At 49.1% G+C, this 22,738-nt stretch overlaps 4 protein-coding genes across 20 annotated transcripts in view; 2 read left to right on the forward strand and 2 right to left on the reverse strand.

Annotated features, from left to right (window-relative positions):
- Window positions 1-2,301, forward strand: part of LOC120908832 (DNA N6-methyl adenine demethylase) — a 160,181-nt gene extending 157,880 nt beyond the window's left edge. For all 4 annotated transcript variants that reach the window (XM_040320274.1, XM_040320275.1, XM_040320276.1 and 1 more), the window contains 2 exons: window positions 117-2,103; window positions 2,186-2,301. In XM_040320274.1, coding sequence (XP_040176208.1) covers window positions 117-2,103; window positions 2,186-2,224 — 2,026 coding nt within the window. In that variant the 3' untranslated portion in view covers window positions 2,225-2,301. The remainder of the gene's footprint in view (window positions 1-116; window positions 2,104-2,185) is intronic.
- LOC120895075 (histidine-rich glycoprotein-like) lies at window positions 2,231-5,745 on the forward strand (the record flags this gene model as incomplete). The annotated part of the gene is made up of 1 exon (XM_040298092.1): window positions 2,231-5,745. A coding segment is annotated over one exon (510 nt), but the record flags the coding sequence as incomplete, so codon positions are not given.
- A 2,639-nt stretch (window positions 5,746-8,384) lies between these two features.
- Window positions 8,385-22,738, reverse strand: part of LOC120908831 (supervillin) — a 192,768-nt gene continuing 178,414 nt past the window's right edge. For 12 of the 14 annotated variants that reach the window (XM_040320260.1, XM_040320259.1, XM_040320264.1 and 9 more), the window contains 5 exons: window positions 20,291-20,801; window positions 15,467-15,617; window positions 14,589-15,389; window positions 11,662-14,114; window positions 8,385-11,146 (listed from right to left, as the gene is read on the reverse strand). In XM_040320260.1, the coding sequence (XP_040176194.1) occupies window positions 10,907-11,146; window positions 11,662-14,114; window positions 14,589-15,389; window positions 15,467-15,617; window positions 20,291-20,801 (4,156 nt within the window). In that variant the 3' untranslated portion in view covers window positions 8,385-10,906. Of the gene's footprint in view, window positions 11,147-11,661; window positions 14,115-14,588; window positions 15,390-15,466; window positions 15,618-16,395; window positions 16,967-20,290; window positions 20,802-22,738 lie in introns of those variants that run through there. The other 2 variants (XM_040320273.1, XM_040320267.1) reach the window with 2 other exon arrangements.
- LOC120908834 lies at window positions 16,947-19,704 on the reverse strand. The gene has a single exon (XM_040320279.1). It carries the CDS (start codon window positions 18,441-18,443, stop codon window positions 16,989-16,991), a length of 1,455 nt encoding a protein of 484 aa, XP_040176213.1. The 5' UTR covers window positions 18,444-19,704; the 3' UTR covers window positions 16,947-16,988.

Raw genomic sequence — 22,738 nt, forward strand, 5'->3', positions numbered from 1 at the left:
GAGTGTAAAGCATTCGGTTTCTTTTCTCGCGACCTTGAACGGGAACCCCCACTGCCCTTTCCCACGTCAACGAACCACCCTCTTAACCTTTCCCCCTCTGTGTTTTCCCTTTGCAGATTCCAGACGGAAGTTCGTGTCCGCTCGACACCGCTGCAACCGTGCCGGAGGCATGGCAAGAAGCGCGGCAACGGCAAGGACGAAAAGCTCGGCAAGGATGGGTCGGATGGGGCGGCGCCAGACACGCCACCGCCTCCACCACCACCCACCAAGAAGGAGAGTAAATCCAAGAGCAAAAAGTCATCCGCAGCCTCGACCGCGTCGAGTGGCGCTTCCACCGCGAACAGTGTCGCATCGCCTGGCCCCGGTGGCAGTGGGTCAACGGGAGCCGGGGGAGGTAGTGGTGGTGGTTCCGGTTCGGGATCGCCCCGTGCCCACACACCCGGCAGCCAGAAGTCGACGGGCAGTGGGAAGGGCGGTAGCGGCAGCAACGGTGGTTCGTCCAATGCCGCGCTCGATCCCGTCACGGGCGTGCTGACGGAAAAGCACAGCTCCCCACTGCACGGGCAGGGTGCCGGAGGTGCTGGAGGTAGCGCTCTGGTAGCGGCCGGTGGTGGCAATGGAGGCACGGGAGGTAGCAGTGCGTTCACCGCACCGAACACGATCAACTCGCCCAACTCGCTCGCGAACAATGGCAACAACACCAACAGCACGCTGATCGATATGGCGTCCATGATCGATAACTTTACGGACGCGCAGCTCCAGTCGAATCAGATTTCGAGCACGGTGCTCGACTCGCCGTACAGCTACGACTACAACACGGGCCAGTACATCGACAACCGGCAGTACTACAACAACTGGCCGACGGATTACTATGGGAATCGGGGCGATCCGAGCAAGCTGGCCGGGTTGGGGCGGAACGAGGAGATCCCGGACACGACGACGCGGCCGGGAAGCAATAGCAGCAATTCGGCGTTTAGTCCCAGCATTCCGGATCCGACCAAGACACCCACACCGATCCATATGGATGATTACGGCAGTACGAAGCTGGGACAGGGACAGGTGCATCATCATCACCATCAGCTGCAGCAGCAGCAGCAGCAGCAGCAACAGCAGCAACATCAACAGCAGCATCAACAGCATCAGCAGCAACATCAGCAGCAGCATCAGCAGCAGCAGAGTCAGCAGCAGACCCAAAACACCTACCACACGCTGCAGCAGCCCGAGCAGGGCTTCGTGAAGCCCAAGCCGCCGGACTACAACCCGGCCGCCGGGTACGGCTACCACCATCCCAACACACCGATGGGCTACGGCTACCACCACCATCACCATCCGCCGTACCACCACACGCCGTACGATCCGTACCAGAACTACAACTACGGCTATCCGCCGCAAAGCTACCACCACCATCACCACACGACATATCACAACATGTATCCGGCTGCGGCGGCCGCAGCTGCCGCCGCCCAGACGCAACTCCCGGGCACCGGCCCCGCCCCTCCACCGCCACCGACAGCGGTCATTCCAGCACCACCGCCACCCTCCAACTGGAACCTGTATCCGCCGCACCTCGGGACGGCGCCATCCACCGCCCAGCTGCACGTGGCAGCAGCCGCCGCCGGTGCGCTCGGCAAGCAGTCCGAGCTGGGCGGCGCTGTCGGGGCCGGCATGATGTCACAGTCGGCTGTCGTGCCGCAGGCGCCCGCTGCCCCCCCGTCAGCCCCCCTACCGCCGAAGGAAACGCTCGGCGAGGTGACGGAAACGAACGAGAATCTCGACTGCTTCGAGGATCCGCAGATGGGCGGCGTGGCGATCGCACTGCCCCACGGCAGCGTCATCATCGAGTGTGCCAAGCTGGAGATGCACTCGACGACGGCGGTGAAGAAGCCGAACCGGCTGAATCCGACCCGCATGACGCTGATCTTCTACCAGCACCGGAACCTGAACCGGCCGAAGCACGGCATCGCGGAGTGGGCGGAAAAGATGCGGCTGAAGAAGCTGGGCATACCGACGAACGATCCGCTGGACGATAAGGATATGCTGCTGGAGGACGACATCAAGGCGGAACCGCTCGACGAGCTGCACCATATGCGTCATATCGGTGATGTACGTATCTTGGGTGACGCGGTAAACGAGTCATTGGGATGCATTGTTAATTTACCTTATTTTCCCTCTTTCTGCCTTTTAGGAACATGACATGATGGACGTAGAGTATCCGGGTGTCTAGTGGTGAGAGAAGGATCTGCCATCGAGGCCAACGACACTGGATGAGCAGATCGAGCGAACACAAGACGTTACCACAACACCACTAGCACCGCCACCACCACCATCGGCGGCGACGGCGACAGCTGCAGTAGCCAGCAATCCGACGGCCGGACACTCGGGCAGAGCTGCGGGAGGGAGTAGTCGGGGAGCATCATCCGCTTCCGCGCTACAGCTCCTCTCGAGCCAGCACCATCAGCCGCATCATCACGCCCTGTCCCATCACTATGGCCACATGCAGCCGCCCCATCATCATCACCACGCTTCAGCGTCCTCCTATCATCATCTGGCAGGGAGCAGCAGCAGCAGCAGCAGCCATTCGCCTGTATCGCTACTGTCACAGCGATATCATCAGCAGCACCATCACCATCACTATGCCGCTGCTGCCGCCCATCATAGGAGCCCGTTCTCGCAGTGGCTACAGCAACCGGACGCACGGGGTGATCCGCACGGTCAATACTATTACTATTACTACTACTGAGGAGAGAAAGAGAGAAAGAGAGAAAGAGAGAGAGAGAGTTAGAGGGAAACAGATATTGTTGCCATTTGTCTTGCCAAAACCAGGAGAAACAAAACGGAAAAAAACGATCTATCAACCAAATATGGTACAAAACATGGATCAGACAGGAGGAAGAGAAGAAAAGGTTGAAGATAGAGAGAGAGACGGAACGTACACCGGGAATTATTTTTCTTGATTTTTTGCTGCTTTTAAACACACAAAACCCTCTCTCCCCTTTTCTTAAGGGGGTGGGAGAAACAAAGTGAAGGAACTGATGATTCTTTCAAACAAAACGATGATGATGATGAACACTACTACTACTACTACTACTACCTGTTACGCAGCCGACTATTTTAAAAATCCTTAGCTACCATTTATTTAGTTGCGTCTAGTTACTTTTTTCTTCGATTTGCGCTAAGAAGCAGCAGCAAATTAGTTGTATAGAGCATAAGAAGGTATGTTTATGACAAAATTTCTTTACATTATCTTTCTCTCTCTGTTTGCAAGAGAGAGCGAGTGAAAGAGAGACCATTGTGTATGTCTGTGTGTGTGTGTGGCAGGGGGGAAATGGATTTCATTTCAATGTTGCAAGTGTTGAGGAGTGATTTTTACCCATCCAAAAAGCCCTCCACACCCACCCAGATACCGAGTGTGCTGATGGTTATTCTTTTCTTGATGCAATTAGTTTAGTACAACTTTTAAATAGCCCCTTTTTATGTGTATTAGCCATATTAAGAAAACACACACATGCCCGCGCGCGCAGACACACTCTTAGTAGCCATCCTGTTGAAGGTGTTTAGTAGATCTTATTTCATACTTATACTCAAAGCAAACAAAAGGGAACACGCAAAAAGGCAGAAACACCCTCCAACCCATTTGAAAGAGTCTTGTGGTCTCTTTTTTTGTGTATGGGGACAGGGCAGTTTTATAGCAACGTAAGTGAGTATATTTAGGTATTACCTGCTTCTTCTTTTCTTCTTTTATGTCATGTTTGGGGCTATAATTGAGGAAGCTGCTGAGAGGAGAAGATAAAGACACACACTCACACCGCCTCTGGAAGAAATGTCGCGCGCAATTAGCTATTTAAGTATTTATTTTCGTTTAGAGCGAATGTGAATCTATTCATTAGTCCTTACCTCTTCATCCCCCCTCAGCCCCCTATTTTCTTTGCTACTTTATTGCCCATTTCTCACTATCTAGTTTTTGTTTTAATTCTACACACACACACACATACAAACAAACTATTAAAAGAAAAAAAGCAACAACGCAATGCGACATTTCATAATTGTATTTAATTTAAATTAATTTATATAAATCTTATTTTTCTATCAATCGTGAGGGAAAAGGGAAAGCATCTCACCCCTTTCCTTTTGTGTCGCCCAGAGGTTTTTCTCCCCCATAAGTGGGGGGGGGTGGTAGCGATTACATGCCATACTGAGTTTTGTTTTAAGGATCGTGCAAAATGAAGAATCAAGACGTGTGTGCACGCGCTCTGTACAACTGTATGATGGTTTAACGTTGTTTAAGTAGAAGTTTTTGTATCGTTTTTACAACTTTATTTGCTTTCGTCTTTGCGCAAGCTTCGAAGCGATACTTCTTTCTTTTTATTAAGTTAAATTAGATTGAATGTTTGTAATTTTACTTTTCTGCTTTTAAATAAGAGCATAAGTTACATGTTTCACCCCCTGTGCGTGTATGTGTGTATGATTGTGTTGGTGCAGCAATTAAGACAGAACAGTGCAACCACACACACACACACATACGATAGCTTAGTGTACACTTGGTTAAGTCAGTTGATGGAAAGAGAAACGCGAACAAAGTACGACACGTGTAGTAATAGGAAACTATTTGCCATAACAAAGAACAAACAAAAACAAAAACACATACAAACAAACAAGTGTTGTGTTGACTCCCTGTCATATCGCAAAACAAAAACAAAAAACAAGGGAGAAAAAGAAAAGAAAAGAAGCAAGCAAGCAAGCAAGCAAAGAAGTAATACTCACAGAAGCAGAAGAAGAAGAAGACAAAAGACGTAGAAGAACACAAACAGTCACCGCCCCACCCCTCGTGCATGACACAACACGAACAAAAAACACGAAAAAATGGGGGAGAAAATAAGAGATGGAAACTACTGTGAGAGCATTTTTTTACGTTTTAAGCTAATCAACTAAAGACATTAAAAATGAAGTAAAAAGGATAACACGAAGAAGAGAAGAGGAATGGAAAACAACACGTGAACGAAAACAGTAGTGTGGCATGAAATTCCAAATTGATGAAACACATGAATATTCGTAAAGCAAGAGAGAGAGAGAGAGAGAGAGAGAGAGAGAGAGAGAGAGAGAGAGAGAGAGAGAGAGAGAGAGAAAGAGACAAAAAAGAAAGCTAGAGAGCAAGAGATAGATATACACGAACAAAACACACAACAAATGAATAAACTTAAGTTGCATTTTTTATATCTCAAAAACTAATTCATTTTTACCACCCTTTTTTTATTTGAATTTTGTTTTTGTTTTTATATTGGTTTTTCATTCAACTTTCATAAAGCAACAGCGGCCGTGTATATGTGTGTGTGTGCGTGCGTTTTGTTTGAGGTAAGCGTGTTTTTATTTCATTTTCCTCAACTCCTGTTGCTTATTGGTGCATTGTTTGTTTGTTTTGTAAATATTTTAAACATCAAACGGTAGCTTGGGAGCCAAATCTTTTCTATACTTTTCAATCCCTTTTTTATAAAAAAAAACGACTATTCAATCAATGACGACACGGAGGACAATGAAACTGATGACAAATCCCCACGGTAAAACATACACACAAACACATTTTTACATGACCCTGGGAGTGGCAGTAAAAAGTAAAATGGATTAAAAATGGTAGTAAAAGAAATAGAAAAGTATTAGCCCGGAAGAAAGGGAGGATAAAGACAGCAAGATGCAAGAAGAAGATGCCATACACAAGTAAATGAATATATGAATATAAAAAAAAAGAAACAAGCAAAACCAAACAGCGGATGAGGCGCGTTGCGGCTGTAGAGCAACATTTTAGAGCAAGAAAAAACAAGTAAAAAAAGGAAGCTAACAAGAAACATTATGATGGAACTATACAACAAAACTATACAAGCGAATATACATATATTTTACCAGCCTCTCGAGGGATGTGAGAGAGGAAAGGTAAAAGAAAAGGAGAGAAGAGAGGAGGCAGAATCACTTTGAAAATACGTACATACCCCCGCCAGTTAGAGCAGATCAAGAGGTAGAAGAAGAAGTAGAAGAAGGAGAAAGCTTTTCGTAGCTCAATGTATGTCGTCTCTGTATGATTTCAACCCAAAGGAGGGGCATTTGGGTGGGAAAGACTTTCATATTGCCAAACACCCAACATTACTGTTCTTTTCATATTGGGAAACCCATTCGACTAGTGGCAGTAACAGTACCACCACCATTAACAAGACAAGCAATAGAGACAAGGCTTGTAAAACAAACAAAAAACTATTAGAAAAGTGAAAAGTGTAGCAATCAAAAGTTAAATGCAAACGAAAAAAAAAGCGTAAAGGTGCGAATGGAAGAAGAAAAACAAACACCGATTAAACACTGTTTCAAAATGATCTCATATCGTAAACAAAAAAATGGAGCAAAACTGAGCTGCTGAAAGAAGAAGAGTTGGTGGGAAGAATGCATGAGATAAAAGCAAAAAGATACTTTATTTTATTCTTTTTGTAGAAATTTTGCGCTGTTATTTATAAGAAGGTGAGAAGAAGATACAAAACAGAAAGAATGGAAAGAATGTTGTATAAAAAAGGAGGATAAAATTAAACGAAACAAAACAAAAAATAAGCAAAAATTGTAGAAACTACTACTACTATTACTAGTGAGCAAAAATTCAATCTCGGAAAAGACAAAACAAAAGAAAAATGAAGCATTAAAACAAAAAAACGCAAACAAGAGATAAACACAACGCCTTTGGATGAAACAAAATTGTACATTTGCAATGCGGTGCAAGGTGCGCACGATTGATCGTGTTTTTTCATAGTAGTCTTTCGATTTCGGCTCCATTTTCGGCAGGGTTTTGGAAACATAAGCATGTTAAGAGAGGAGGAAGGTAAGACAGCCGGGACGACCGCCCGGAGATGGAAGGGATGAAGAAATAAAGATAGCAAGCAGAAGAGAAAAATGAAACAAGAAAATGCTACTATAAAGAATATAAATATAAATATAAATGCTACGCTTTTCAATCATTTGTAGGAATGTGGATAGGAGATAACAATAAGAAGCAAAACAAAAAGTAAGCAAACGAAGAAGAAGAAGAAAAACACGTAAATAGAGAAACTATCAATACCAACATGAATCACAGTGTGTGAATGAAGGTGGAAAAAACGAGTACTTGCACAAGACAAGCTCTAAAATGATGCAAAATCAAATGATCAAATGATAAACAAAGTTGAATGAAGAAATACACAGACATAATACGTACGTACATGCGCGGGAGTGTGTATGGAAGCCATACTAAAACTGGTAAGCATTAGGAAGAAGAGCGAAAGCGAAAAATCCGTCGTTCTTTGAACTTTGAAACAGTGAAAAAGATTGCGAAACTAAAAGACACATGTTAAGAGAGAGAGAGAAAGAGCCGTGAAAGTGGAAGAAGAGTGGAAAACGAAAGTGGTGAAAATAAGTATTTATTATTATAATATTACAATTACATATGTGAAGATAAAGGGAGGGAAAAGGGATAGGTGACGTAAACACACCAGACAAGCAAACTAAGACGTAAATTAAAAGTGAAAGATAAGAAGAAGCAGAAGAAGGAAGCAGTTAGAACTCTACTACTACTTGATCGAAACCATCATCACTCCCCTTGCGCTAATCCTTACTATTTAAGTGCGATGAGAAATGAGAAAACAAGAAAGAAGAAAGAAGGGAAAGAGTGTGAAAGAGACGTGTGTGTCTGTGTGTATGGATAGAAGTAAAAAGATAATGAATAATACGCACACGATGCATGCAAAACAATGCATCCGTACACGACAAATACACAGCATACAGGAAAAACACACACACAGGAAGGATGCGAATGCGAAATCGTTCCACTCACACACTTATACACAGTAATAAACAGGCATTACACAGGAACATTGTAACGTACACACATGCACATACTCATGTGCAAAAACAGAAGGAAGGAAAAACACCGAGACAAGCAGAGGAAAGGATAGTAGAAGTGAAGAAAAAGGTGTAGGATGTAGGAAGGAAGGATGTAGGCAGTAGCGACAGCCGGCGGCGCATTATTGATTATGATTATTATTGCAAATTATTATATATTCTTATTATATTTAGTGATGACAAACAAACAAGAAAAACGGAAAATAAAACAGAAATGAAAAGCAAAACAAAAACTACTGTAAAGAACAAAAATAGTGTTTGTTTTGTATGGGATTCCGAAAGAGAAAGATCCGAAATGAAAAGAACAATTGAAGCAGTACATAGTGGCGCCCTCTGTCGGGGAGTAGCAGTACCACAAGTATGAAGAGTTCATTTTCTTATTGGAATATATACATACCTCGGTTGGCTTTTTTTCTCCCTTTGCATTCTCTTTTCTTTCATTTTCATGCAGCAAAGCACGATAGTTCGAGACTGTTTATAAGTATTTTTCTTCACATTGTTTTTTTTATTTGGCTTTACATTTTCCTCACTGTTCGTACTGTTTATCCACACACACACACACCCTTTTTCTCCCTCACATCAAACGTCTTATTGTTTTTTTTTTCAAAAATCCAACGGGATCCATGTTGGAACGCCATCATCAAGTGGAGAACGGGGACTGAAGAGTGGGATGATATGCTGTTGTGCACACCACGTCAAAGTCAAATCTCAGTACAAAACACACACACACACACGCACGCGGCTTATCATACGCACATACAAACACACATACACGCGCGAAATTTTGATAGAAATAATGATGACGGCACGACGGTTCGCGGTAAGAAAAAAGGCGGACTCGCAGAAAAGGATAAACTCTATTGCACTAAACGTAAAAGGGCGTCAATCGGCAGCAGCAGCAGCCGAAACTGAACTCATCAATTGACTGACAAGTGCACACTACACCTGCTTCCATGGCCTACTACTACCACTGCAGTGTGTGCTTCGAACAAAGGCGCGCAGTGTTCAGCAGCTCAACCATCCGCTCTCTCTCTCTCTCTCTGTGCGAACCGGTTCCCGCTGTGACGCTATACAAACACAGCAGCAGTGTTGTGTGTCGGGGGTTTTGTTTCGCCTTATCTCTTCACCTTTACAAAAATATACCGACAACACATACACACACACTCTAATAACTCAGTGTGTCCTTGCTATCATCACCGCGTGTGTGCCCGCAATATTCGTGTTCGTTCTCGCTAAATGTGTGACCGAAATGACCGCATGTGGTGGGGTGTATGGTAAGTATAATGGTGGTTTTTTAGCTTTAGCTTGATTTTTTCTTGTATAAGTTATATATAAATGTACGTGTATAATATGTTGGGTTTGCTTCTCTTTTCTCTCTCTCTCGCGCAAATTCTTTCCTTCCCACCAGCCTGTCGTTTCCCAATTACAAACTACAAAATTCACATTCGGTAAACGCGCGGGGCTTCTTCCTTTGTTTTTTTTGTCATCATGCTTTGTTCGACATCGTAATGAAATCTTCTTCTTCTTTTTCTTCTTTTTTCTGCTTCGTTCAAGGTGTACTAACACATACAGTTTAGAGTTCACGCTGCACTTAGTTAAAGATAAAAAAACAACCCAAAACGAATGAAAGTAAGAAACAATAATGATATCGTGTAATAGTAATAGTAGTAGTAATAGTAGTAGTAGAGACACGCCGCCAGCGCACATTTGACTATAATGCGGGGGGCGGGGGGTTTTAAAACTATATAAGAAAACTGTATACACGACACGATTAATTGATTATGTTTCTCCGGCATCGCTTCGTCTTAAAAGACATCAATTTCGTTTGCTTTTTTTCTTCAAATCAACGACACACGATACTACCGCCAACCGCCTTTCCCGTCCTGTCCTGGGGCTTCGGCTAGTCCCTACTTAAGTACAAGCTATTTCCATGCCTCTTTGCGTCGTTTCCTGCCCCGTAACATCATCATCCACGTTTAAATGTAAAGAAATCCATCGATCCATGTTCGGTGTTCCGAGAAATTGGAAGAAATAAAATTAACACAAACCTTGTTGTTCTTCTTAAAACCAAAACTACTCAGCAACTAAAAGCACCATCGGGAAAACAAAAAGAGAGAGAGGGTGTGGTTAACACCTTTACACAACAAAACCACAAAACTAACAAAAAGGTGGCAAGATGTAACGATTGAAAATGGGGTAGAAAGGGTAAAGAAAATCACATATCTACAAGGGAGAAAATAGGATAAGAAAGCTCAAAACCCCTCAACTCAATCTACTGGGCCTTTTCTGAACGTCTCCTTACGGTCCCTTCTCTCTACGGCACACTACCACCTTCAAGCCTTTCTCATTACGGCGCCATTTACGCAGTTTAACGCCTGTTCCTTGCGACACAGAGTGTTGTGTTGGTAGGAATAAAATAAATGGTTTTATATTTTTAAATTATTAAAACAAAACGAACACAACATGAATGAACTAGAGCACGACCTTCCTTTTTCCTCTATCTCTCTCTCTATCTCTCTCTCTCTCTCTCTTTCCTCCATTGGATTGGCTGTTGGATATCTCAACCCCACACAAGCACACAAAATCACACGCACAGCACACGTACATCTTTATCCTTTAGTGGTACACATCGGTAAAACTTAAGCAAATAAAGAAGAGAGAATGACGCTACTCTACGGGCGGCTCAAAAAGAGGGGAGTTTGATAACTTGCTACTAAATTTATCTCGCTCACAAAACAAAACCGAAAAGAAACACAAAATAACAACTCAAAAGAAAACGAAAAAAAACCTAAGTAATATCATTAGAGCAGAGCTCCCACCCCTTAAAGGGAAACTAATTTTGAAACAAACATGGACATCCTCGGACGAACACAAATCAAAACCCTCGAAACTGTCTCCAATCGTATTCGCTTTCCTGTCTCATTCCTACTTCCTTCCTATCTGTCCGCCCTCTGTGTCTGTATGGCCTTTTCCCTTCTGTTTTTTGTCCGACACCGGTGTGTTATTAGAACAAACCACGCTCCTTCTTCAGCTTCGTCTGCTTCCAGGCGGGCAGCTGATCGTACTCCTGCTTGCTCAGCCCGAGCGCCTCCTGGTAATCGAGCTCGTGCAGGTACAGCTCGAGCTTCGTCGGATCGACGCCCTCGGGCAGGGGGCGTTCGAGCAGCACGGCCAACGGGTACTCCTTGCGGGACAGCAACGACAGGCTGTCGTAGATGGGTTGCGGTGTCGATTTACGACCATCCTACAATGAGAGGAAATGCACCAGAAAGGATTAGTTGCGTGTTAGAAGAAGTGGATCACTTACAGATAGGAAAAACACAATGGGGAAAGAATGCTCCACGACAAGGGTTGAAAAGCACAGTTAAAAACATTGGGGCGGAGTGGAACACGAGAGATAGCAGATTCTCTATTTGGTAGGCTTTGTTAAACAGTTCTTGTTTTTTGAAGTTGCAAGGTACAAATAGAACACACACACATCGAGACGCACAATATTGCAGCTCGGAAGGCAGCTTTGGGGGGGTGTGAGACACATTTCAACAGGAAAAAGCGCACATTGAAGCTTGTTTCATACGGAAGCTTACCGGCAAAAACTAAAACTGATGAGATCTTTGTCTAACTACCTTCTCCAGCTCATCTATGGACCATACAAACCTCGTCTTCTTCGAGATCCTGGAAACAAGATCCTCTCTCTACGCAACGCAGAAATGAGAATGCTAGAGAGAAGGGAAGAGAGCAAGAGCTACTTGGTACACCTACCTGCACATTGATTTCTGCGACATCGTCCCGTTCGGTCCACTCCGGGAACATGGCAGTGAATTCGAGCGGTTCCAGCCCGGCCCAGACGACGAACCCATGCACGTGGTCACCCGGAGCAGCAGTCGGCGGCGGGGGCTCCACACGGTGATGCTCCTGCTTCCGGTGGTCCGTCGTCGGCTTGGCATCGACCTCATCGACACCCTGCTCATCGTTTCCATTCTCATCCGCCGTCGTCGCCGTAGTAGCAATCGCATGCCCATTGCCATTTGTCACGCGTTCGCCTACGCCTGCCTGCCGCTGTTTCGCCTTCCAGTACGAGACGGCCGTCTCCATTGCGACCCGCCGCTCCACCTGCCACCGGTTCTCGCCCGACCGGTTGCTGTCGAAGCTGCTGTGGTTCGTCTCGCCGCCGGCGCCACTGTCGCTGCCCGACTCGTCGCCCGTCGGCCACCAGCCCTGCCACAGCCACAGCACGTGCCCATTATCGATCAGGAAGATCGTTGGCTGACGGGCGCTGTAAAGATCCTCCTGCCGGAACGGGTACGCCGTGGGGCGGTCCTTCGCACGCAGCGCACACTGCAGCTCGGTCGCCTCAAAGTTGCCATTGTTGATGCTCGTCAGGTGGAAGATGCGTGGCGTAAAGTCGTAACACTGCTCCGACCCGAGCAGGCTGTGATAGTGATGTCTGTTCTGCCCTCCGACCGCATCAAAGAACTCGTCCGTCTCGTGACCTTCCTCCACGACGGCCGAGGACAGATTCGACAGCGTTTCGTCGAACAGCTCGGGACACTTTTGCTCCAGCACTACGCGCAGCACGTTTGCGGCCACTTCCTTCGCGTGTGGCAGTGCCTTACAGCCCTGCCAGAGTAGCACCCGACCGCGCTCGCCATGCACCAGCAGCATCGTGGCACGGGAACGTAGCTGCCGCATGCTGCAACCGTCCACCTCCGTGCACATCGTTTCCTCCGGGAAGTTGCCGGTAATCATGTACATGCGCCAGCCCGCCTTCGCCACGCGCTTGCTGCGATGCACGAACATCACCTGGAACAGTCGCAGAAAGGCGGCCGACTCCTGGCCCTGCGCCACACGCACCTGCGCACCCTTCTCCTTGTCCAGCTCGACCGTTAGCAGTGCCGCCGCCCCTTTCTCGTTCGCCGACGCGTCCCGGCCGTGCCAGCAGAAGTAGGCGCACCGGTCGCGACCGACCACCGTGCTGCGGTTCGACACCTTGCCGCTCAGCTCGCGCACCGTCACGCTGATCTGGTACATCCAGCGCACGGTGTAGCTTTCGTCGGCGTAGAAGTGGCCGCGCGACGTCCCATCGATCTCCTTGTACTCGTACTCGTCAATCTCCCACTGCGTCACGGACGTGGTGCGCACATCGAAGTGGCGCATCGAGTCCTGGTCGTAGTAGAAGTCGCCCCGCCCGAGGTTGGAGTTTTCCAGCACCAGGTTCGGCTCCTGGTACGGTTCGGCGCGCCCGTACAGCTCCGGGCCGTCCAGCGGCCGTATCTCGAGCCCGGTCGGGGACGCTCCATCCCCGCCATACTCGTCCCGGAACTGCACCGTCACGTCCGGCCAGTCGAGGAACTTCTCGCGGAACAGCACCGTCTCCATGTGCTGGGTGACGCGGGCGATCAGGCACCACTCCGGCCGGCTGTTGCCCGCTTTGGACAGTCGCCTTGCGTCCCGCTGCCGATCGCCCGCCAGCTCCGCGAAGTTGAGCGGGCTTAGCTGGCACTCCTCGTAGCTGTACCCGCCGCCGTACAGCTCCTGGGCCAGCCGCAGGGCCGCCCGCTTGCTCTCCGCCGGCGCACTCTTGCCGCTCCACACGTACAGCTCGGAGCCGAAATCAAACACCAGCACCTTGCGCGGGTCCAGCATCGCTATCTTCGGTATCGCGCCCCAGTAATCCTCCACCGGCACGAGCGACTCCTCCCCGTACTCGTACACCATGTTCGTCTCGATCAGGCACGCCTCGAACAGCTCGTCCTCGTCCGCGTGCCCCGAATCGCACACGCCCTCGTCCTCCTGCCCGCGGCCCAGCAGCGCCCAAAAGTCGCGCGCCTGCCGGCCGGCCGTCACACCCCCATCGTTCAGCAGCGTCACGCTGGCCGCACTGCAGCCCAGGTCCTTGTCGCGCACGATCTGCTCGCAGATTTCCTTGCAGCGCGACCGCTCGATCACGTTCGCGTACTGGCCGAGAAAGGCGAACAGCCGGTCGGCGGTGACGAGGATGAAGCAATCGCCCCGGTTGACCGAGCGGGCGGCCGGTTCCACCAGGCGCGTCTGCGCGTGCCGACGGCCCTTCACCTGCAGCAACATCAGCGGTTTGTGCGGGACAAACGACTGATTCAGCGGCAGCGAGCTAGACTTGAGACTGACCGATTTGAAATCCTCAACGGACGCTAAGCCGGCTAGCGCTTCTACGGCCAGATTGCTACTTTTGGCAACTACACAGCGGTGGGTAGGGGTGGTAGTGGGAACACAAAGGGATGAAAAAAAAGAACACAGAGAGAAAAAACGGCGACACGGACAGGGCACGGGGATGCCACCATCGTACGCCAGAGCCAGGTTAGCATTATTGAGGGAACATGAGAGGGAGCACGTGTTAAGAACAGTTTCGTGCATTGAGAAGGCTAGCGGGGTGTGTAAGTAGTAGGAGGATGTTGTGGTAGTGATGCAGCGCGGTCAAGCACGGCAAATTCATCCCACAGAGGATCATCTTCCAAAAGGATCCTTTTTTTAAGAACACCTTTTCGAGAGAGATAGATGATCCTCTGAGGATGAAGGTGGCTGACAACAACAAGAAAAGCACGCGCAAAAACATAAATGCACACACTCACACACACATACACACACACACGTACACCTCAAGGCTGCACCGGAGTAGGGGAAACAAGACGCGCGATCGCCCCGCTACTTACTTGCTTCTAGTTTAAGTCGGCGCATCTCCTTGTCGGCGATGCCTGTCCTTATCTCGGTGTACTCCGTCTGCAGGTCGTCCCGGGCGGCCAGCGTCTTGAGCGGATTGCGCGACATGGCCCGGCGGCCCCGCGGCCCCTGTACCACCTTCTTCTGCGTCAGCTTCTCGCCGCTGGTCTTGAGTGTGTCGAGATCACCGAACGTAACCTCGGCGGTGGAGCTGCTGCTACTCATCATACTGCTGCTGCTGGTGAGGCTGCTGCTAAAGCTGCCGGTTGTGGCCGTGCTGGTCGCACCGTTCGCCACCTTCCCGAAGAACGAGCCGAAGCTTTCATCGTCCAGCTTCGGGATGGCGACCTTCGAGCCGACCGGTTGTTGTGTTTTGAGATCGCCGCCAAACGTTCGCTCGCCGCCGGACGGTACGCCCGGCACGCTTATGCTACGCTTCATGAGACTTTCAACCACACGGTGCTGCTGCTGCTGCTGCTGCTGCTGGCTCTGCTGCTGGAACATTGCCGGAGCGGGACTAGAAAATTGGGGCGCCGGAACGCTGGTAGGGCGGGCACCGAATGCTGGCGGCGCTGCCGCCGTCGGTGGCTGCTGTCCGTAAACGGTCGAGGAAGTGACCACGGAGGACACCATCATCGAGGGACTCTTGGACAGGCCGAGCTGCGGTGGGTTAACGCTGCGGAACACGTTCATCGCGGGCGATTGCTTCGTGTCCGACTTGATGAACGGTAGCTTGGGCGATTTGGTTGCGGGCAGCCGGCCCGCAACGGTGAAGTTGGTCGCATCGGAGAGTTCTGGAAGAGCAAAAAAGAATAATTAGTCTTCGATACACAATTGCAACGATCGCCAAAAACAAAAACACAGAACTTACCGACACGATTTTTCCAATTTTCCGACGACGTCTTGATCTTGCCCAACCGATCGGAAATGTTTCCACCCTCCAGGTCCGCCGGCCGACTGAACGGTCGTGGTGAGTTGTTTTTCACTGGGCTTTCGTGGGACTTGGCAACGATGAGTGCATTCTGCAATGGCAAAACAAAGGTGTGTGTGCGAGTTAGACAAGCGTGACGTGTTGTTATCTGTTTACATACAGTCATAATGCATAAAACAATCCGCAAAGAAAGCCCCCATCCCATTCCACTGATAAGGCAAGTGAGGGTGACAATATACCAATGTGCGACCACCCGATAGTAGTGATATCATCCATCATTACACAGTCATGGCTAATTAAGAAATTAATGACGTTAAATGGTGTTTGGATGAGGGGAGGAACCACCTTCTTCTCCTCAACTGTGACCGTTTTTTTCACATCACTTTGGGCCTTTCTGTACTGTCTCTCCCCATCTTCGGGGCAGGTTAAACGCTCGACCCAAGGAGGTCATAATGTCGTGGAGAGCAAGCGAAACGAAACGACAGATAGCATCATCGTACAGCTACTACACGCAACGATGCGTACGTACTCCTCCTTCTCCATCCAATCTGTGTGTGTGTGTGTGTGTGTGTGTGTGTGTTTTTGGGGTGTGGTTGGCAATAAGCGACGAAATAACTCAACCTTCCCTGGGTCCCATCATCCACAATTTTTTTTATCATTCCTCCATTAAAGCATTCCGTGGTTCCTCGCCGCATCGCTTCGATAACTCATAAAGACATACCATTAATCGGATCGTTAGAGCGACAGTGATTGAGCAGCGGGTTCGAAGACGGCCTTTTAAAGGTCACACCGAATCACAAATCGAACCTCCAGCCGACCCCGGGTAGACCGAGGGGCCACACCCCTCTCATTCAGTTTCACAAAATTACCTGCTTCAGAGTAGACATCATGGAGTGCGCTCCTATTACACCTCGATAAAGTAAACGTAGCAGTAACTTGGACGGGTCGACGGGAGGGTGTATTTGCCTCGTAAAACACCTTCTTCTTACGGTAAAGAACATACATTGCAACACCTTGATACTAACTGGAATTGATTTACGTCACTCTTGCACTTATAACACCCTAAATATAATAATGCTTCATCACGCGGTCGTACAGTGTGTTGCGTTACACACACACACACCAACACAGGCTGACCCGTGCAACAATAAATCCAATCACAGCCTTTAGCGGGAATTGACTCGTTACTTCTTTTGCTTCCTTTGTTTGTTCGATTGTACACTAAAGCTCGTAGCTGCCTTGACACAGTATCTATAAGCGTTGGGTGGATATCCTCGGGGAGTCACCACGCACCAGCACCAGTGGTAGTCGCCTTACTGCGCTATCAGTCTCTCTGTTAAGCCCTCTCTCCTCGGGTGACTTTTTAAGCACCTTTGCAGGCCGTCCCAAGATAAGCCAGTTTATAGGTACAAGGGCGGAAGAGGTTGGGGCTTAGGTGCTTTACTGGGAGCTACACACATCATCACTGCAGCGACACGATACCACCGTCCTCCTCCATGCTGTCCAGCAAGTTCGAGATGGAGTACTTCCAGTAGTCTTTCGATAGGTTCTCCGCAATTAGGATTTGCTCAATGTTATCGACGGCATTGCGATAGGAGGCGGGCGTCGCGCTAGGTTTCGATTTGCGCAGTACCACTTCCGGTTCTGCTTCCGCCCCATCAACCGTCGTCATTTCGTCATCCTGCAGCAACTCGGACAGGGAAAAGGTGGAAAGCGTTTTGAGACCTCGCGACACCCGATCGTACTTGGCTTCTCCACTGTATCGCTCCAGTGGTTGCTTTCCACTCTCAGCCTCATCCTCATCCAGCAGATCACTGATCGAGTACTGGGACAAGCGTTTGGAGAACCGTTCCGACTCCAGGATGTCCTCGACCGATTCGGACAAACTTTGCTGGGAGCGGATGCGTCGTCGCATTCGGATCACTGTGGGAGGTTCGGAGGAAGCCTTCGGGTACCCTGCAGCACCGGCAGGCCTCAGGTTCTCCAGGCTAGCACTGATGGAGCGCGACCCGTACGAGGAGTTGGGTTCGCTGCGGCGAAGAATGTTCACAACGTTGCTGAAATGTCGCCGTGGCGTTGATTCCGGTGCTGCCGGTGATGGTTGCCTCTCGGGCGTGGTGGCAAACTTCACGGAGGTCATCTGGGGTCGCCCCATCGGCTGCTCGAACAGTGTCTTCATGCGAGCGACCACGTTACGACTGTGCACATCCCGCAGCACCGCCGAATCTTCCGCATTTCCTGAACGTTGGGTAGTACCTTCGGGAATTCCCGACTTCCCCGGACTGCTGCTATTGCAATCTTCCCCAGTTCGCGTGCCTGATTGAATTTGATAAATGATTTCATTCACAATGTTGCTGCACTCTTTGCGATCCAGCCGGTGGCGGCGGGTCGGGATCCATTCGGTGGCTTTGGTGGAGGAGGGCGATGTGGCCGGTCGTCGCCGCTCCAATGGGGTCTGATTAGATCTGCCCGTCGTTGTGCTGCCATTCTTTACAAAGCCAGAACTCGGCGTGGATGACAGTACGGGTGAGATGATGGTTGACTTTTCCGATGCACATTCCGACTGCTTTATGGTACTACGATAATCACACTCTGCCTCGGAAGCCTTCTGCACCGCCGATGACTCCTCCTCCTTCGCTCCTTTGTTGTTGAGCGTCCGCAGCAGATCGAGCTTGATCTCCTCTATCAGCCGCTGGCGGTCGCGCTGCAATGCATCGACGTGCCGTTCGAGCAGCCGCTCTGCCTCCCGGCGGACGCCGTTATACAGCTGTACCGCAAATTGCGCCCCGATCACCAGCAGCAGCGGGATGACTAATGTTTGCAGCAGCGTACCGAGCCGAACGACGAGACTGATCGCTTCTTCCCAATAGCTGCCGGGGCTGGAGCTGCCACCAGTAAATACCAGCGCATGATTCATGGTGCCTTGGAACGACGGCGGCTAGCGAGGGAGCTGGAATGTATCTCAAGATCACGCACGAGCGCCACCAACTCTCACTTCACGCTTAATAAGCGGGGTGGGTGGTTCCACGGAATTCACTCTTCTGTTTTTAGTTTTTGCTACCACTGCCTGTTGTTTACTTCTGTTTGTTTCTTTCTCCTAATACACACACAGCTGCCCGTGATGAGCAGCAGCAGCACATTCAGCGCACGCGTCAGCAGCCGACCGCGTACAGGATACAACTGAACCAGTTTGCGCCGTGTCTGCGCGCGTTTGCTGCCGATTCTTTGCCGCGTAACAACGTCGTTTTGTGAGGGTCTGGACCGTGGAAGGAAGCGTCCGTATTGCAGAGCAGTGACAACACAACCAACTACACCACAACAGTGTGCGGTTGTGTGCTGATATGCGGCTACTACTGCTGCTGGTCGGTGGACACACTCTACACACACTGCTGGGTTTTTACTGATATGCGAGACACGACGCGGGACGGAGAGCGAGAGCGCGATGGTGACCCGATGCCGTACCGGCCAATACTGTGCAATCATCGCAACGAGTGTGCGCGTGTGTGGTGCGTTTAAGCTTGGACGGTCGTTTCGTGTGTTGTGAGCGTGATTGATGATGCACCTCCGCACGCGCCCGCACCCTGCACAGAGCCCGGCCAATCCCGGTAGAGTGGTGTTAGCGTGCCGTGTTTTGCTATCTTATCTAGAAAAGAAGCCGGCGAAACCAACGAACCAATACCACTACACACACCTAACACATTAGAGTGGCAGCCGCAGCAGCGTGTGTTTGATGCAGGTGAATATCAACAAACACATCACAAGAAGACGCATTTTTGTTATGGCGAAGAAAACGCACGTACTAACGCCCGATCGTGGAATGTTTTATGAATCCCGCCAGTGCATTCCTATTCACAGAACTCTTCCAAAACAAACGGTAACAAATGAGAGACATTGATCAGCGGAGGCCTCTCGGGAAGGCGCTGCACAAACTGCAAGATAAATGCGTTCGTTTGTTTTACTGATGATGAACACAGAAACACCCGAAGAGACCGCAAAAGGAAAGCAAATCAAGTATTCCTCATTCACATCGCAAGTGACCCGTAAAGTAAAGTAATGTACTGCGCTAAGACGCGGCACCCGATCTCGAGATTCTAGACGATCACCATCAAGACGGTCCCCTCAAGGGCAGCAACAGAAGCACTGTGTTTATGCACACTTAGCACACCGCAAACACAATCGGCCAAGCAAAGAGAGATCTGTACTGTATATTTGCACTTTGTCCATGGGGGGGGGGGCATTCCCGTCGTCCGGTATGTTCTCGCAAACAATTAAAATGCAAATTAACATGCAAACTCGATCGAAATCAAGTCCCATGTGTGTGTGTGTGTTTCTGTAGTGCTCCCGATCCAACAAACAACGCTCAAGTGTACAGGATCCGCAAAGCGAAGACTCATCGAGTCAAACATAACCCCGCATAACCCGCGATGAGCATAAGTTAAGCCGAAGAGGAAAAGGCAAAAGAGTGAGCTAAAAACTGGTTGTTGCTTCCGTGAGAAAGAGGATAAGGAAGCGAGAGAGGGAACAGGCAAGCGAACATGTGAACGTTTCAAGGTTAACGTATTCGAGAGCACGGATCATCAAAATTCCACCTTGTTTTGGAAATTAAACCGCATCCGGCTGTAACACATCCAATCCAAAATTCGCTCCCCCGTTACCATACCGGCTACCCGCCTAAAGGTATGCAATTTGCATCACCTTCAAAGCGTTACGAGCTACGCGAGGAATAGAGCACGTTAGCGTTACGCTTGCGTTACGTTTACTTACATTGACCAGATTTTCCCGCCGCACGTCGTCGGGCACATCCTTCTTGGAGACGCGCTTGCGCCAATCGTCCTCGCCGCTCTTCTTCAGTGCCGCCAGCCGCTCCGCTATCGACACGCTCTTCACCATCGAACCGTCCTGGTCGGGGCGCATCTCCTCTGTCAGGCAGCGGCGCAGTGCACCGAACGCTGGGAAACTGAAGTCGTCCTCCGTCCTCTGCTGCTGCTGCTGCTGTCCGGAACCGTGTCCGAAGCTGCTGTGATGATTATTATTGTTGTTCTGCTCGGGGTAGAAGCCGTGAGGGGCTGAGGCAGCAGTTAGGGCTGTGGTCGATGGTGCAGCAATGCCACCGAGACCGAATGCATTACTGCTGCCGCCGTGCGTTAGTAGTGCTGATGGTGCCGCCGGTGCACCGCCGTTGTTGGCCGTATTATGGTAGATGATGGCCGACGCCGGTATGAAGGTGGCAAGCTCGGATTGGCTTTTGCTTTTAATCAACTGTTGCTGCTTGTAGCTGGAAAAGAGGTACGGAAAACAAAAGAAAAGCGGTAAGGCGTAATGTTTTATTATAGATATGCCGGCACAAATACTGTTGAGAAGAGGGTAGCAGGGCAATTATTTTTATGCTGCACTGAGCGAATATTCAGATTAGTTCTAGCGCTTCCGTCCCCCGGGAAAGCGTGCGCTACCAACCCGACAAAACGTGCTAATTAATTCTACACCACTGCACATCAATCACTTGCACAAAGTCGCAACAGGGAGAGAGACACTAATCAATGTTACCTCTCGCTTTGCATACAGAGTATTCTAGGGTTAGTCGTTTGCTGATGTCGTCGCCTCAAAATATCGTGCAATGGGAAAATCAATCACACTGTCGCGGGAGGGAAAAAAAACCCAAACCATATCCCACAGAATTGATGTTCCTTGCTATTTGCTTCAGCTTAGCACAGTGCTTCTATTTAGCATGACATCTCTGCTCCAAAGTGTTCTCTTCAAACAACTAGAACGTGACACAACAACAAGCTCATTATCTCACACTAATTTAAGGCGGAAAGATTCTTCCCAACCAACGGACCACACATCGCACTAATCCACAAATGAGTCATTCTAGCACACACTCCTAAGCTAAGCTTCCGATTAGAATGCACACACGCCGGCGTTACTCTACGAACGCATCTCCACAACTCACCAGCGAGACTCAACACACACGTGTGCCTTTCCGCGTTTGTGTGTCCTCGGTGTTGGGGAAGTTGGGTGTGTGTATGTGCCACCCCTTATGCAATCACTTGTGGACGGACACAGTTGCGTTATTGGACAATTTGGCGAATGGGTGTGACATGGAAGGTTGTGCTACGCCCAACCATTCCGCCATTCACCACGAAAATAAACCCCGGAACATACTATTTTTCGCACAAAATTCAAGGTAACGCGCATATGTGAGACGAGAGATTCGCATGAAAGGAAGAGCCTTCGACACAACCCTAAATCAAGCGACCGAATCGCGCAACACACGCAAACCACCTTCTCCCAGCCTGCTCGGTAGTAACCCGTCATGTCGGAACGACATGTATTGGCATGTGTCTGTGGCGGTTCATGTTCGTGACCAGTGGAACCCAGGCCGCTCTCCATTATAACCCATTAACGGGGTTTCTTTCTTTTTATCAAAGTTGTACCTTTCATTGTTTACAACCAAGCTAAAGCCGGCATAAAACAGGAGGGATAACAACGAAAAAAAACCAACCCTCACGACACAACCGGAGATGACAACGATGACTCATAAGTTTTTCTCGAGAAAAAAGATCCATCGCAACGGCCAACTACTGCCTTCCCCAGAGGGAACTAACGCGGCAATTTTCGTCCCTCGCACGCTGCTTTCCGGGGGCTTTGGTTTTCCGCTTTGTGGTGGGATGATTCAACGATAGGCCGGCAAGGGTCACGGTCAAAGAAAGACGTCTACCAGAAGAAGACGAAACCGTGACTCCCGTGATCCAAAAAGAGAGAGAGCAACGAAGCCTCACAAGACAGCACGAAGCCTAATCTGTAAATGTGATAGGTTCATTATGGTCCTCAGAAGGCAGCATAACGGGAACATTAATCGGTGATTTAGCATTATTGACTGCTGGCTGCTTGGCCCCCATTCGCCTTCGCTCTCAAATATGCTAAAAAGGAAGACCACCGGTGAAAGAAAAAAGAGCCCACTTTTGTAAGGCATGAGATCCAATCACGTGCAGGACAGTTCAACAATATAAAATAGATCATTATTTTCAACAGCACTCGATCGGTGTGTGTGTGTAGGTAGATTGTTCGACTTCTATCTATCTCCCCGTTTTGCGCTCTTCAGCAACAAAGAAAAAGACACCAGAAGAGTTTGAAGGGCCTTTTTTACTGCACCACACAAAGTTGCACTTGACAATGCAATTCAACAAACGTACACGCACATACACACAACAC

Source organism: Anopheles arabiensis, chromosome 2 (assembly GCF_016920715.1).
Source record: "Anopheles arabiensis isolate DONGOLA chromosome 2, AaraD3, whole genome shotgun sequence".
Classification (NCBI taxonomy): Eukaryota; Metazoa; Arthropoda; class Insecta; order Diptera; family Culicidae; genus Anopheles; species Anopheles arabiensis.